This window comes from Heterodontus francisci, unplaced genomic scaffold, assembly GCF_036365525.1.
Source record: "Heterodontus francisci isolate sHetFra1 unplaced genomic scaffold, sHetFra1.hap1 HAP1_SCAFFOLD_752, whole genome shotgun sequence".
Taxonomy (NCBI): domain Eukaryota; kingdom Metazoa; phylum Chordata; class Chondrichthyes; order Heterodontiformes; family Heterodontidae; genus Heterodontus; species Heterodontus francisci.
In genome coordinates, this window is record NW_027141679.1 from 347,423 (window position 1) to 362,094 (window position 14,672).

Genomic DNA, 14,672 nt, shown 5'->3' on the forward strand with positions numbered 1-14,672 from the left:
TTGAAACTCTGAATGCTCTTGCCTCCTGGACTGCGCCCACCTCCCTCCCGTCTGCTTCCATCTCTTTCTCACGGAACTGAAGACCCACTGAAGACACATGAACCCCAAGAGAGAAAAGTCTCCCACAGTGAACAAAGTTTAAGAAGAATACTGGGCCCCACCGAAAAGCAAGAGCTACCTACGATGAAGGATGCTAGTGAGCTCGAAGAACCCGAACACAAACTCTTCAGATATTGCCTCAAACCTTTCCACTTAATTTTTCTTCCGCTCTTTCTGTCTCTATCTGCATGCGTGTATCGTGTATGCATGCTCGCGTGTCATGGAGCCGTAGGCATTAACCAAATTAGAGTTTAAGTTTAATAAATTTCAACATTTCTTCTTTAAACCTAAGAAAGCCTGTTTGTGCTGGTTTCTTTGCCTTATAATTGGAAAGCGGTGAACAAGGATTCACCGAGGGGGGAGCTAAAAACAATGTGTTTAAAATTAAACCCAGTTACAATAAGACCAGCCGAAAGCTGAGGAAGACCCCTAGACACCTTTCTCACCTGGTCATAACACTGTGTTAAACTGCACCTGCCACTTGTCTGCCTAGTTCAAGAGTCCACGTCCTCCAAAGTCTGTTACAACCCTGCTCATTGTGAACTATGTTTCCGAGTTTCGTAACATCTGCAAATGCAGGCCTCACCAGCGAAAGCCCAGGATGAAAACACGCCCGGTCACGTTCTGGCCAATCGGCTTCGCGCCCTCTCCCGTCAGGCATTGCCCGGAACTGAACACAACACTCCGGCGAGTATTTCTCAATTTTTCTTTTTGCGAAAATGAATACACAGCTGAAACGACAGCACACACACACACACACACACACACACACACACACAATCGGCAGAAACGGGTAGACGTCCTCGCCCTAGCCCGGGATGAAGAGTTCAGTTCGACTCCGTCCTGACGAGGCTAGGAAGGAAGACAGTTCGGAGGGTGGCAGACGGGCCAGGTCCGGGAGGCTGGGAAAGCCATTCCGTGGGCTCCTTTCCGCGAGGATTGGGCGGGTCCGCCCCCACTCTTACCCGCCCCCTGCCCCCGGTCACGTGTAGAGGTCGAAGTCGATCCTGCGTGAGCTGTAGAAAAGGCTGTGCGGCTCTCCCACTTTGCGACAGTATACGCCATCACGGAAGTAGTCCTGGTCCACCCAGTCCTGCGGAAAGATAGGGGTGGGGGGGAGAAACAGAGGAGGTTAGTTTGAACGAGCCACACCCAGCGGCAGCAGATCATTGAACGTCCGAGGGAGAAACGGTGCCAACGACGCCCAAACGAAACCAGGCTCCGAGACCTCACTGGTGCAGATTGACACCACCCCCATCTGACACCTTGGGACCTTGGCGGAAACCCCAAGGCTCAGAGTGGGGGGGGGGGGGGGGGGGGGGGAAAACAGGACAGGATTTATTTCCTGAAGGCCCACTTTACGCCTGGCATGTTGACAATGAAAGCATCATGCAGCGTTAAGCTTTGGATGTGGATGCGTCAGGGCTGGCAAAAACCGTTAGCAAACAGGAAAAGAAAACAGGACAGAGTTGATGCCCCCGTGTGACACTACCTGCATCTGGCTGCTGGAGAACGGGCCGTAGAGCTCGGCATCATTTGTGTTTTCCCATTTGTATTCCCACATCACTTCCGAAAGGCCAGTCGGGAATATCTCTGCAGTGGGAAGATGGAAAAAACAAAGCCAGTAACACCGATGTCAATTCCCCACAAACAGCAGAGATACATCTCGGACAGAGGGAGTGAGAGACACCAGTCAGTGTACAGATATCACCCTGAGAGAGAGAGGGACTGAGAGACACCAGTCAGTGTACAGATATCACCCTGAGAGAGAGGGGACTGAGAGACACCAGTCAGTGTACAGATATCACCCTGAGAGAGAGGGGACTGAGAGACACCAGTCAGTGTACAGATATCACCCTGAGAGAGAGGGACTGAGAGACACCAGTCAGTGTACAGATATCACCCTGAGAGAGAGGGGACTGAGAGACACCAGTCAGTGTACAGATATCACCCTGAGAGAGAGGGACTGAGAGACACCAGTCAGTGGACAGATATCACCCTGAGAGAGAGGGGACTGAAAGACACCAGTCAGTGTACAGATATCACCCTGAGAGAGAGGGACTGAGAGACACCAGTCAGTGTACAGATATCACCCTGAGAGAAAGGGACTGAGAGACACCAGTCAGTGTACAGATATCACCCTGAGAGAGAGAGGGACTGAGAGACACCAGTCAGTGTACAGATATCACCCTGAGAGAGAGGGGACTGAGAGACACCAGTCAGTGTACAGATATCACCCTGAGAGAGAGGGACTGAGAGACACCAGTCAGTGTACAGATATCACCCTGAGAGAGAGGGGACTGAGAGACACCAGTCAGTGTACAGATATCACCCTGAGAGAGAGGGACTGAGAGACACCAGTCAGTGGACAGATATCACCCTGAGAGAGAGGGGACTGAGAGACACCAGTCAGTGTACAGATATCACCCTGACAGAGAGGGACTGAGAGACACCAGTCAGTGTACAGATATCACCCTGAGAGAGAGGGGACTGAGAGACACCAGTCAGTGTACAGATATCACCCTGAGAGAGAGGGGACTGAGAGACACCAGTCAGTGTACAGATATCACCCTGAGAGAGAGGGACTGAGAGACACCAGTCAGTGGACAGATATCACCCTGAGAGAGAGGGGACTGAGAGACACCAGTCAGTGTACAGATATCACCCTGAGAGAGAGAGGACTGAGAGACACCAGTCAGTGTACAGATATCACCCTGAGAGAGAAGGACTGAGAGACACCAGTCAGTGTACAGATATCACCCTGAGAGAGAGGGGACTGAGAGACACCAGTCAGTGTACAGATATCACCCTGAGAGAGAGAGGGATTGAGAGACACCAGTCAATGTACAGATATCACCCTGAGAGAGAGAGGACTGAGAGACACCAGTCAGTGTACAGATATCACCCTGAGAGAGAGGGACTGAGAGACACCAGTCAGTGTACAGATATCACCCTGAGAGAGAGAGGACTGAGAGACACCAGTCAGTGTACAGATATCACCCTGAGAGAGAGGGGACTGAGAGACACCAGTCAGTGTACAGATATCACCCTGAGAGAGAGGGACTGAGAGACACCAGTCACTGTACCGATATCACCCTGAGAGAGAGAGGACTGAGAGACACCAGTCAGTGTACAGATATCACCCTGAGAGAGAGGGGACTGAGAGACACCAGTCAGTGTACAGATATCACCCTGAGAGAGAGAGGGACTGAGAGACACCAGTCAGTGTACAGATATCACCCTGAGAGAGAGGGGACTGAGAGACACCAGTCAGTGTACAGATATCACCCTGAGAGAGAGGGACTGAGAGACACCAGTCAGTGTACAGATATCACCCTGAGAGAGAGGGAGTGAGAGACACCAGTCAGTGTACAGATATCACCCTGAGAGAGAGGGGACTGAGAGACACCAGTCAGTGTACAGATATCACCCTGAGAGAGAGAGACTGAGAGACACCAGTCAGTGTACAGATATCACCCTGAGAGAGAGGGGACTGAGAGACACCAGTCAGTGTACAGATATCACCCTGAGAGAGAGGGGACTGAGAGACACCAGTCAGTGTACAGATATCACCCTGAGAGAGAGGGGACTGAGAGACACCAGACAGTGTACAGATATCACCCTGAGAGAGAGGGGACTGAGAGACACCAGTCAGTGTACAGATATCACCCTGAGAGAGAGGGGACTGAGAGACACCAGTCAGTGTACAGATATCACCCTGAGAGAGAGGGACTGAGAGACACCAGTCAGTGTACAGATATCACCCTGAGAGAGAGGGGACTGAGAGACACCAGTCAGTGTACAGATATCACCCTGAGAGAGAGGGGACTGAGAGACACGAGTCAGTGTACAGATATCACCCTGAGAGAGAGAGGGGACTGAGAGACACCAGTCAGTGTACAGATATCACCCTGAGAGAGAGAGGGGACTGAGAGACACCAGTCAGTGTACAGATATCACCCTGAGAGAGAGGGGACTGAGAGACACCAGTCAGTGTACAGATATCACGCTGAGAGAGAGGGACTGAGGGACACGAGTCAGTGTACAGATATCACCCTGAGAGAGAGGGACTGAGAGACACCAGTCAGTGTACAGATATCACCCTGAGAGAGAGGGACTGAGAGACACCAGTCAGTGTACAGATATCACCCTGAGAGAGAGAGGGGACTGAGAGACACAGGTCAGTGTACAGATATCACCCTAAGAGAGAGGGACTGAGAGACTCCAGTCAGTGTACAGATGTCGCCCTAAGAGAGAGGGGACTGAGAGACACCAGTCAGTGTACAGATATCACCCTGAGAGAGAGGGACTGAGAGACACCAGTCACTGTACCGATATCACCCTGAGAGAGAGAGGACTGAGAGACACCAGTCAGTGTACAGATATCACCCTGAGAGAGAGGGGACTGAGAGACACCAGTCAGTGTACAGATATCACCCTGAGAGAGAGAGGGACTGAGAGACACCAGTCAGTGTACAGATATCACCCTGAGAGAGAGGGGACTGAGAGACACCAGTCAGTGTACAGATATCACCCTGAGAGAGAGGGGACTGAGAGACACCAGTCAGTGTAACAGATATCACCCTGAGAGAGAGGGACTGAGAGACACCTGTCACTGTACCGATATCACCCTGAGAGAGAGAGGACTGAGAGACACCAGTCAGTGTACAGATATCACCCTGAGAGAGAGGGGACTGAGAGACACCAGTCAGTGTACAGATATCACCCTGAGAGAGAGAGGGACTGAGAGACACCAGTCAGTGTACAGATATCACCCTGAGAGAGAGGGGACTGAGAGACACCAGTCAGTGTACAGATATCACCCTGAGAGAGAGGGACTGAGAGACACCAGTCAGTGTACAGATATCACCCTGAGAGAGAGGGGACTGAGAGACACCAGTCAGTGTACAGATATCACCCTGAGAGAGAGGGACTGAGAGACACCAGTCAGTGTACAGATATCACCCTGAGAGAGAGGGAGTGAGAGACACCAGTCAGTGTACAGATATCACCCTGAGAGAGAGGGGACTGAGAGACACCAGTCAGTGTACAGATATCACCCTGAGAGAGAGAGACTGAGAGACACCAGTCAGTGTACAGATATCACCCTGAGAGAGAGGGGACTGAGAGACACCAGTCAGTGTACAGATATCACCCTGAGAGAGAGAGGGGACTGAGAGACACCAGTCAGTGTACAGATATCACCCTGAGAGAGAGAGGGGACTGAGAGACACCAGTCAGTGTACAGATATCACCCTGAGAGAGAGGGGACTGAGAGACACCAGTCAGTGTACAGATATCACCCTGAGAGAGAGGGACTGAGAGACACCAGTCAGTGTACAGATATCACCCTGAGAGAGAGGGACTGAGAGACACCAGTCAGTGTACAGATATCACCCTGAGAGAGAGGGACTGAGAGACACCAGTCAGTGTGCAGATATCACCCTGAGAGAGAGGGACTGAGAGACACCAGTCAGTGTACAGACATCACCCTGAGAGAGAGAGGGGACTGAGAGACACAGGTCAGTGTACAGATATCACCCTAAGAGAGAGGGACTGAGAGACTCCAGTCAGTGTACAGATGTCGCCCTAAGAGAGAGGGACTGAGACACACCAATCAGTGTACAGATATCACCCTGAGAGAGAGAGGGGACTGAGAGACACAAGTCAGTGTACAGATATCACCCTGAGAGAGAGGGGACGGAGAGACACCAGTCAGTGTACAGATATCACCCTGAGAGAGAGGGGACTGAGAGACACCAGTCAGTGTACAGATATCACCCTGAGAGAGAGGGGACTGAGAGACACAGGTCAGTGTACAGATATCACCCTGAGAGAGAGGGGACTGAGAGACACCAGTCAGTGTACAGATATCACCCTGAGAGAGAGAGACTGAGAGACACCAGTCAGTGTACAGATATCACCCTGAGAGAGAGGGGACTGAGAGACACCAGTCAGTGTACAGATATCACCCTGAGAGAGAGAGACTGAGAGACACCAGTCAGTGTACAGATATCACCCTGAGAGAGAGGGGACTGAGAGACACCAGTCAGTGTACAGATATCACCCTGAGAGAGAGGGGACTGAGAGACACAGGTCAGTGTACAGATATCACCCTAAGAGAGAGGGACTGAGAGACTCCAGTCAGTGTACAGATGTCGCCCTAAGAGAGAGGGACTGAGACACACCAATCAGTGTACAGATATCACCTTGAGAGAGAGAGGGGACTGAGAGACACAAGTCAGTGTACAGATATCACCCTGAGAGAGAGGGGACGGAGAGACACCAGTCAGTGTACAGATATCACCCTGAGAGAGAGGGACTGAGAGACACCAGTCAGTGTACAGATATCACCCTGAGAGAGAGGGGACTGAGAGACACCAGTCAGTGTACAGATATCACCCTGAGAGAGAGGGGACTGAGAGACACCAGTCAGTGTACAGATATCACCCTGAGAGAGAGGGGACTGAGAGACACCAGACAGTGTACAGATATCACCCTGAGAGAGAGGGGACTGAGAGACACCAGTCAGTGTACAGATATCACCCTGAGAGAGAGGGGACTGAGAGACACCAGTCAGTGTACAGATATCACCCTGAGAGAGAGGGACTGAGAGACACCAGTCAGTGTACAGATATCACCCTGAGAGAGAGGGACTGAGAGACACCAGTCAGTGTACAGATATCACCCTGAGAGAGAGGGGACTGAGAGACACCAGTCAGTGTACAGATATCACCCTGAGAGAGAGGGGACTGAGAGACACGAGTCAGTGTACAGATATCACCCTGAGAGAGAGAGGGGACTGAGAGACACCAGTCAGTGTACAGATATCACCCTGAGAGAGAGAGGGGACTGAGAGACACCAGTCAGTGTACAGATATCACCCTGAGAGAGAGGGGACTGAGAGACACCAGTCAGTGTACAGATATCACCCTGAGAGAGAGGGACTGAGAGACACCAGTCAGTGTACAGATATCACCCTGAGAGAGAGGGACTGAGAGACACCAGTCAGTGTACAGATATCACCCTGAGAGAGAGGGACTGAGAGACACCAGTCAGTGTACAGATATCACCCTGAGAGAGAGGGACTGAGAGACACCAGTCAGTGTACAGATATCACCCTGAGAGAGAGAGGGGACTGAGAGACACAGGTCAGTGTACAGATATCACCCTAAGAGAGAGGGACTGAGAGACTCCAGTCAGTGTACAGATGTCGCCCTAAGAGAGAGGGACTGAGACACACCAATCAGTGTACAGATATCACCCTGAGAGAGAGAGGGGACTGAGAGACACAAGTCAGTGTACAGATATCACCCTGAGAGAGAGGGGACTGAGAGACACCAGTCAGTGTACAGATATCACCCTGAGAGAGAGGGGACTGAGAGACACCAGTCAGTGTACAGATATCACCCTGAGAGAGAGGGGACTGAGAGACACCAGTCAGTGCACAGCTATCACCCTGAGAGAGAGGGACTGAGAGACACCAGTCAGTGTACAGATATCACCCTGAGAGACACCAGTCAGTGTACAGTTATCACCCTGAGAGAGAGGGACTGAGAGACACCAGTCAGTGTACAGATATCACCCTGAGAGAGAGGGACTGAGAGACACCAGTCAGTGTACAGATATCACCCTGAGAGAGAGGGACTGAGAGACACCAGTCAGTGTACAGATATCACCCTGAGAGAGAGGGAGAGGGGACTGAGAGACACCAGTCAGTGTACAGATATCACCCTGAGAGAGAGGGGACTGAGAGACACCAGTCAGTGTACAGTTATCACCCTGAGAGAGAGGGGACTGAGAGACACCAGTCAGTGTACAGATATCACCCTGAGAGAGAGGGACTGAGAGACACCAGTCAGTGTACAGATATCACCCTGAGAGAGTGGGGACTGAGAGACACCCGTCAGTGTACAGATATCACCCTGAGAGAGTGGGGACTGAGAGACACCAGTCAGTGTACAGATATCACCCTGAGAGAGTGGGGACTGAGAGACACCAGTCAGTGTACAGATATCACCCTGAGAGAGAGGGACTGAGAGACACCAGTCAGTGTACAGATATCACCCTGAGAGAGAGGGGACTGAGAGACACCAGTCAGTGTGCAGTTATCACCCTGAGAGAGAGGGGACTGAGAGACACCAGTCAGTGTACAGATATCACCCTACGAGAGAGAGAGAGGGGACTGAGAGACACCAGTCAGTGTACAGATATCACCCTGAGAGACACCAGTCAGTGTACAGTTATCACCCTGAGAGAGAGGGACTGAGAGACACCAGTCAGTGTACAGATATCACCCTGAGAGAGAGGGACTGAGAGACACCAGTCAGTGTACAGATATCACCCTGAGAGAGGGGACTGAGAGACACCAGTCAGTGTACAGATATCACCCTGAGAGAGAGGGAGAGGGGACTGAGAGACACCAGTCAGAGTACAGATATCACCCTGAGAGAGAGAGGGGACTGAGAGACACCAGTCAGTGTACAGTTATCACCCTGAGAGAGAGGGGACTGAGAGACACCAGTCAGTGTACAGATATCACGCTGAGACAGAGGGGACTGAGAGCCACCAGTCAGTGTACAGATATCACCCTGAGAGAGAGGGAGAGGGGACTGAGAGACACCAGTCAGTGTACAGATATCACCCTGAGAGAGAGAGGGGACTGAGAGACACCAGTCAGTGTACAGTTATCACCCTGAGAGAGAGGGGACTGAGAGACACCAGTCAGTGTACAGATATCACCCTGAGAGAGAGGGACTGAGAGACACCAGTCAGTGTACAGATATCACCCTGAGAGAGTGGGGACTGAGAGACACCCGTCAGTGTACAGATATCACCCTGAGAGAGTGGGGACTGAGAGACACCAGTCAGTGTACAGATATCACCCTGAGAGAGTGGGGACTGAGAGACACCAGTCAGTGTACAGATATCACCCTGAGAGAGAGGGACTGAGAGACACCAGTCAGTGTACAGATATCACCCTGAGAGAGTGGGGACTGAGAGACACCAGTCAGTGTACAGATATCACCCTGAGAGTGTGGGGACTGAGAGACACCAGTCAGTGTACAGATATCACCCTGAGAGAGAGGGGACTGAGAGACACCAGTCAGTGTACAGATATCACCCTGAGAGAGAGGGGACTGAGAGACACCAGTCAGTGTACAGCTATCACCCTGAGAGAGAGGGACTGAGAGACACCAGTCAGTGTACAGATATCACCCTGAGAGAGAGAGGACTGAGAGACACCAGTCAGTGTACAGATATCACCCTGAGAGAGAAGGACTGAGAGACACCAGTCAGTGTACAGATATCACCCTGAGAGAGAGGGGACTGAGAGACACCAGTCAGTGTACAGATATCACCCTGAGAGAGAGAGGGATTGAGAGACACCAGTCAATGTACAGATATCACCCTGAGAGAGAGAGGACTGAGAGACACCAGTCAGTGTACAGATATCACCCTGAGAGAGAGGGGACTGAGAGACACCAGACAGTGTACAGATATCACCCTGAGAGAGAGGGGACTGAGAGACACCAGTCAGTGTACAGATATCACCCTGAGAGAGAGGGGACTGAGAGACACCAGTCAGTGTACAGATATCACCCTGAGAGAGAGGGGACTGAGAGACACCAGTCAGTGTACAGATATCACCCTGAGAGAGAGAGGACTGAGAGACACCAGTCAATGTACAGATATCACCCTGAGAGAGAGGGACTGAGAGACACCAGTCAGTGTACAGATATCACCCTGAGAGAGAGGGGACTGAGAGACACCAGTCAGTGTACAGATATCACCCTGAGAGAGAGGGGACTGAGAGACACCAGTCAGTGTACAGATATCACCCTGAGAGAGAGGGGACTGAGAGACACCAGTCAGTGTACAGATATCACCCTGAGAAAGAGGGGACTGAGAGACACCAGTCAGTGTACAGATATCACCCTGAGAGAGAGGGACTGAGAGACACCAGTCAGTGTACAGATATCACCCTGAGAGAGAGGGACTGAGAGACACCAGTCAGTGTACAGATATCACCCTGAGAGAGAGGGACTGAGAGACACCAGTCAGTGTACAGATATCACCCTGAGAGAGAGGGGACTGAGAGACACCAGTCAGTGTACAGATATCACCCTGAGAGAGAGGGGACTGAGAGACACGAGTCAGTGTACAGATATCACCCTGAGAGAGAGGGACTGAGAGACACCAGTCAGTGTACAGATATCACCCTGAGAGAGGGGACTGAGAGACACCAGTCAGTGTACAGATATCACCCTGAGAGAGAGGGAGAGGGGACTGAGAGACACCAGTCAGAGTACAGATATCACCCTGAGAGAGAGAGGGGACTGAGAGACACCAGTCAGTGTACAGTTATCACCCTGAGAGAGAGGGGACTGAGAGACACCAGTCAGTGTACAGATATCACGCTGAGACAGAGGGGACTGAGAGCCACCAGTCAGTGTACAGATATCACCCTGAGAGAGAGGGACTGAGAGACACCAGTCAGTGTACAGATATCACCCTGAGAGAGGGGACTGAGAGACACCAGTCAGTGTACAGATATCACCCTGAGAGAGAGGGAGAGGGGACTGAGAGACACCAGTCAGTGTACAGATATCACCCTGAGAGAGAGAGGGGACTGAGAGACACCAGTCAGTGTACAGTTATCACCCTGAGAGAGAGGGGACTGAGAGACACCAGTCAGTGTACAGATATCACCCTGAGAGAGAGGGACTGAGAGACACCAGTCAGTGTACAGATATCACCCTGAGAGAGTGGGGACTGAGAGACACCCGTCAGTGTACAGATATCACCCTGAGAGAGTGGGGACTGAGAGACACCAGTCAGTGTACAGATATCACCCTGAGAGAGTGGGGACTGAGAGACACCAGTCAGTGTACAGATATCACCCTGAGAGAGAGGGACTGAGAGACACCAGTCAGTGTACAGATATCACCCTGAGAGAGTGGGGACTGAGAGACACCAGTCAGTGTACAGATATCACCCTGAGAGTGTGGGGACTGAGAGACACCAGTCAGTGTACAGATATCACCCTGAGAGAGAGGGGACTGAGAGACACCAGTCAGTGTACAGATATCACCCTGAGAGAGAGGGGACTGAGAGACACCAGTCAGTGTACAGCTATCACCCTGAGAGAGAGGGACTGAGAGACACCAGTCAGTGTACAGATATCACCCTGAGAGAGAGAGGACTGAGAGACACCAGTCAGTGTACAGATATCACCCTGAGAGAGAAGGACTGAGAGACACCAGTCAGTGTACAGATATCACCCTGAGAGAGAGGGGACTGAGAGACACCAGTCAGTGTACAGATATCACCCTGAGAGAGAGAGGGATTGAGAGACACCAGTCAATGTACAGATATCACCCTGAGAGAGAGAGGACTGAGAGACACCAGTCAGTGTACAGATATCACCCTGAGAGAGAGGGGACTGAGAGACACCAGACAGTGTACAGATATCACCCTGAGAGAGAGGGGACTGAGAGACACCAGTCAGTGTACAGATATCACCCTGAGAGAGAGGGGACTGAGAGACACCAGTCAGTGTACAGATATCACCCTGAGAGAGAGGGGACTGAGAGACACCAGTCAGTGTACAGATATCACCCTGAGAGAGAGAGGACTGAGAGACACCAGTCAATGTACAGATATCACCCTGAGAGAGAGGGACTGAGAGACACCAGTCAGTGTACAGATATCACCCTGAGAGAGAGGGGACTGAGAGACACCAGTCAGTGTACAGATATCACCCTGAGAGAGAGGGGACTGAGAGACACCAGTCAGTGTACAGATATCACCCTGAGAGAGAGGGGACTGAGAGACACCAGTCAGTGTACAGATATCACCCTGAGAAAGAGGGGACTGAGAGACACCAGTCAGTGTACAGATATCACCCTGAGAGAGAGGGACTGAGAGACACCAGTCAGTGTACAGATATCACCCTGAGAGAGAGGGGACTGAGAGACACCAGTCAGTGTACAGATATCACCCTGAGAGAGAGGGGACTGAGAGACACCAGTCAGTGTACAGATATCACCCTGAGAGAGAGGGGACTGAGAGACACCAGTCAGTGTACAGATATCACCCTGAGAGAGAGGGGACTGAGAGACACCAGACAGTGTACAGATATCACCCTGAGAGAGAGGGGACTGAGAGACACCAGTCAGTGTACAGATATCACCCTGAGAGAGAGGGGACTGAGAGACACCAGTCAGTGTACAGATATCACCCTGAGAGAGAGGGGACTGAGAGACACCAGTCAGTGCACAGCTATCACCCTGAGAGAGAGGGACTGAGAGACACCAGTCAGTGTACAGATATCACCCTGAGAGACACCAGTCAGTGTACAGTTATCACCCTGAGAGAGAGGGACTGAGAGACACCAGTCAGTGTACAGATATCACCCTGAGAGAGAGGGACTGAGAGACACCAGTCAGTGTACAGATATCACCCTGAGAGAGAGGGACTGAGAGACACCAGTCAGTGTACAGATATCACCCTGAGAGAGAGGGAGAGGGGACTGAGAGACACCAGTCAGTGTACAGATATCACCCTGAGAGAGAGGGGACTGAGAGACACCAGTCAGTGTACAGTTATCACCCTGAGAGAGAGGGGACTGAGAGACACCAGTCAGTGTACAGATATCACCCTGAGAGAGAGGGACTGAGAGACACCAGTCAGTGTACAGATATCACCCTGAGAGAGTGGGGACTGAGAGACACCCGTCAGTGTACAGATATCACCCTGAGAGAGTGGGGACTGAGAGACACCAGTCAGTGTACAGATATCACCCTGAGAGAGTGGGGACTGAGAGACACCAGTCAGTGTACAGATATCACCCTGAGAGAGAGGGACTGAGAGACACCAGTCAGTGTACAGATATCACCCTGAGAGAGAGGGGACTGAGAGACACCAGTCAGTGTGCAGTTATCACCCTGAGAGAGAGGGGACTGAGAGACACCAGTCAGTGTACAGATATCACCCTACGAGAGAGAGAGAGGGGACTGAGAGACACCAGTCAGTGTACAGATATCACCCTGAGAGACACCAGTCAGTGTACAGTTATCACCCTGAGAGAGAGGGACTGAGAGACACCAGTCAGTGTACAGTTATCACCCTGAGAGAGAGGGGACTGAGAGACACCAGTCAGTGTACAGATATCACCCTGAGAGAGAGGGACTGAGAGACACCAGTCAGTGTACAGATATCACGCTGAGACAGAGGGGACTGAGAGCCACCAGTCAGTGTACAGATATCACCCTGAGAGAGAGGGACTGAGAGACACCAGTCAGTGTACAGATATCACCCTGAGAGAGGGGACTGAGAGACACCAGTCAGTGTACAGATATCACCCTGAGAGAGAGGGAGAGGGGACTGAGAGACACCAGTCAGTGTACAGATATCACCCTGAGAGAGAGAGGGGACTGAGAGACACCAGTCAGTGTACAGTTATCACCCTGAGAGAGAGGGGACTGAGAGACACCAGTCAGTGTACAGATATCACCCTGAGAGAGAGGGACTGAGAGACACCAGTCAGTGTACAGATATCACCCTGAGAGAGTGGGGACTGAGAGACACCCGTCAGTGTACAGATATCACCCTGAGAGAGTGGGGACTGAGAGACACCAGTCAGTGTACAGATATCACCCTGAGAGAGTGGGGACTGAGAGACACCAGTCAGTGTACAGATATCACCCTGAGAGAGAGGGACTGAGAGACACCAGTCAGTGTACAGATATCACCCTGAGAGAGTGGGGACTGAGAGACACCAGTCAGTGTACAGATATCACCCTGAGAGTGTGGGGACTGAGAGACACCAGTCAGTGTACAGATATCACCCTGAGAGAGAGGGGACTGAGAGACACCAGTCAGTGTACAGATATCACCCTGAGAGAGAGGGGACTGAGAGACACCAGTCAGTGTACAGCTATCACCCTGAGAGAGAGGGACTGAGAGACACCAGTCAGTGTACAGATATCACCCTGAGAGAGAGAGGACTGAGAGACACCAGTCAGTGTACAGATATCACCCTGAGAGAGAAGGACTGAGAGACACCAGTCAGTGTACAGATATCACCCTGAGAGAGAGGGGACTGAGAGACACCAGTCAGTGTACAGATATCACCCTGAGAGAGAGAGGGATTGAGAGACACCAGTCAATGTACAGATATCACCCTGAGAGAGAGAGGACTGAGAGACACCAGTCAGTGTACAGATATCACCCTGAGAGAGAGGGGACTGAGAGACACCAGACAGTGTACAGATATCACCCTGAGAGAGAGGGGACTGAGAGACACCAGTCAGTGTACAGATATCACCCTGAGAGAGAGGGGACTGAGAGACACCAGTCAGTGTACAGATATCACCCTGAGAGAGAGGGGACTGAGAGACACCAGTCAGTGTACAGATATCACCCTGAGAGAGAGAGGACTGAGAGACACCAGTCAATGTACAGATATCACCCTGAGAGAGAGGGACTGAGAGACACCAGTCAGTGTACAGATATCACCCTGAGAGAGAGGGGACTGAGAGACACCAGTCAGTGTACAGATATCACCC

At 51.6% G+C, this 14,672-nt stretch overlaps 1 protein-coding gene across 4 annotated transcripts in view; it reads right to left on the minus strand.

Moving 5' to 3' along the window:
• Positions 1-791: 791 nt before the first annotated feature.
• cd2bp2 (CD2 (cytoplasmic tail) binding protein 2) overlaps positions 792-14,672 on the minus strand; it is a 33,527-nt gene continuing 19,646 nt past the window's right edge. For all 4 annotated transcript variants that reach the window (XM_068027632.1, XM_068027635.1, XM_068027633.1 and 1 more), the window contains exons 6-7: positions 1,592-1,692; positions 792-1,192 (exon numbers count right to left, since the gene is read on the minus strand). In XM_068027632.1, coding sequence (XP_067883733.1) covers positions 1,082-1,192; positions 1,592-1,692 — 212 coding nt within the window. In that variant the 3' untranslated portion in view covers positions 792-1,081. The remainder of the gene's footprint in view (positions 1,193-1,591; positions 1,693-14,672) is intronic.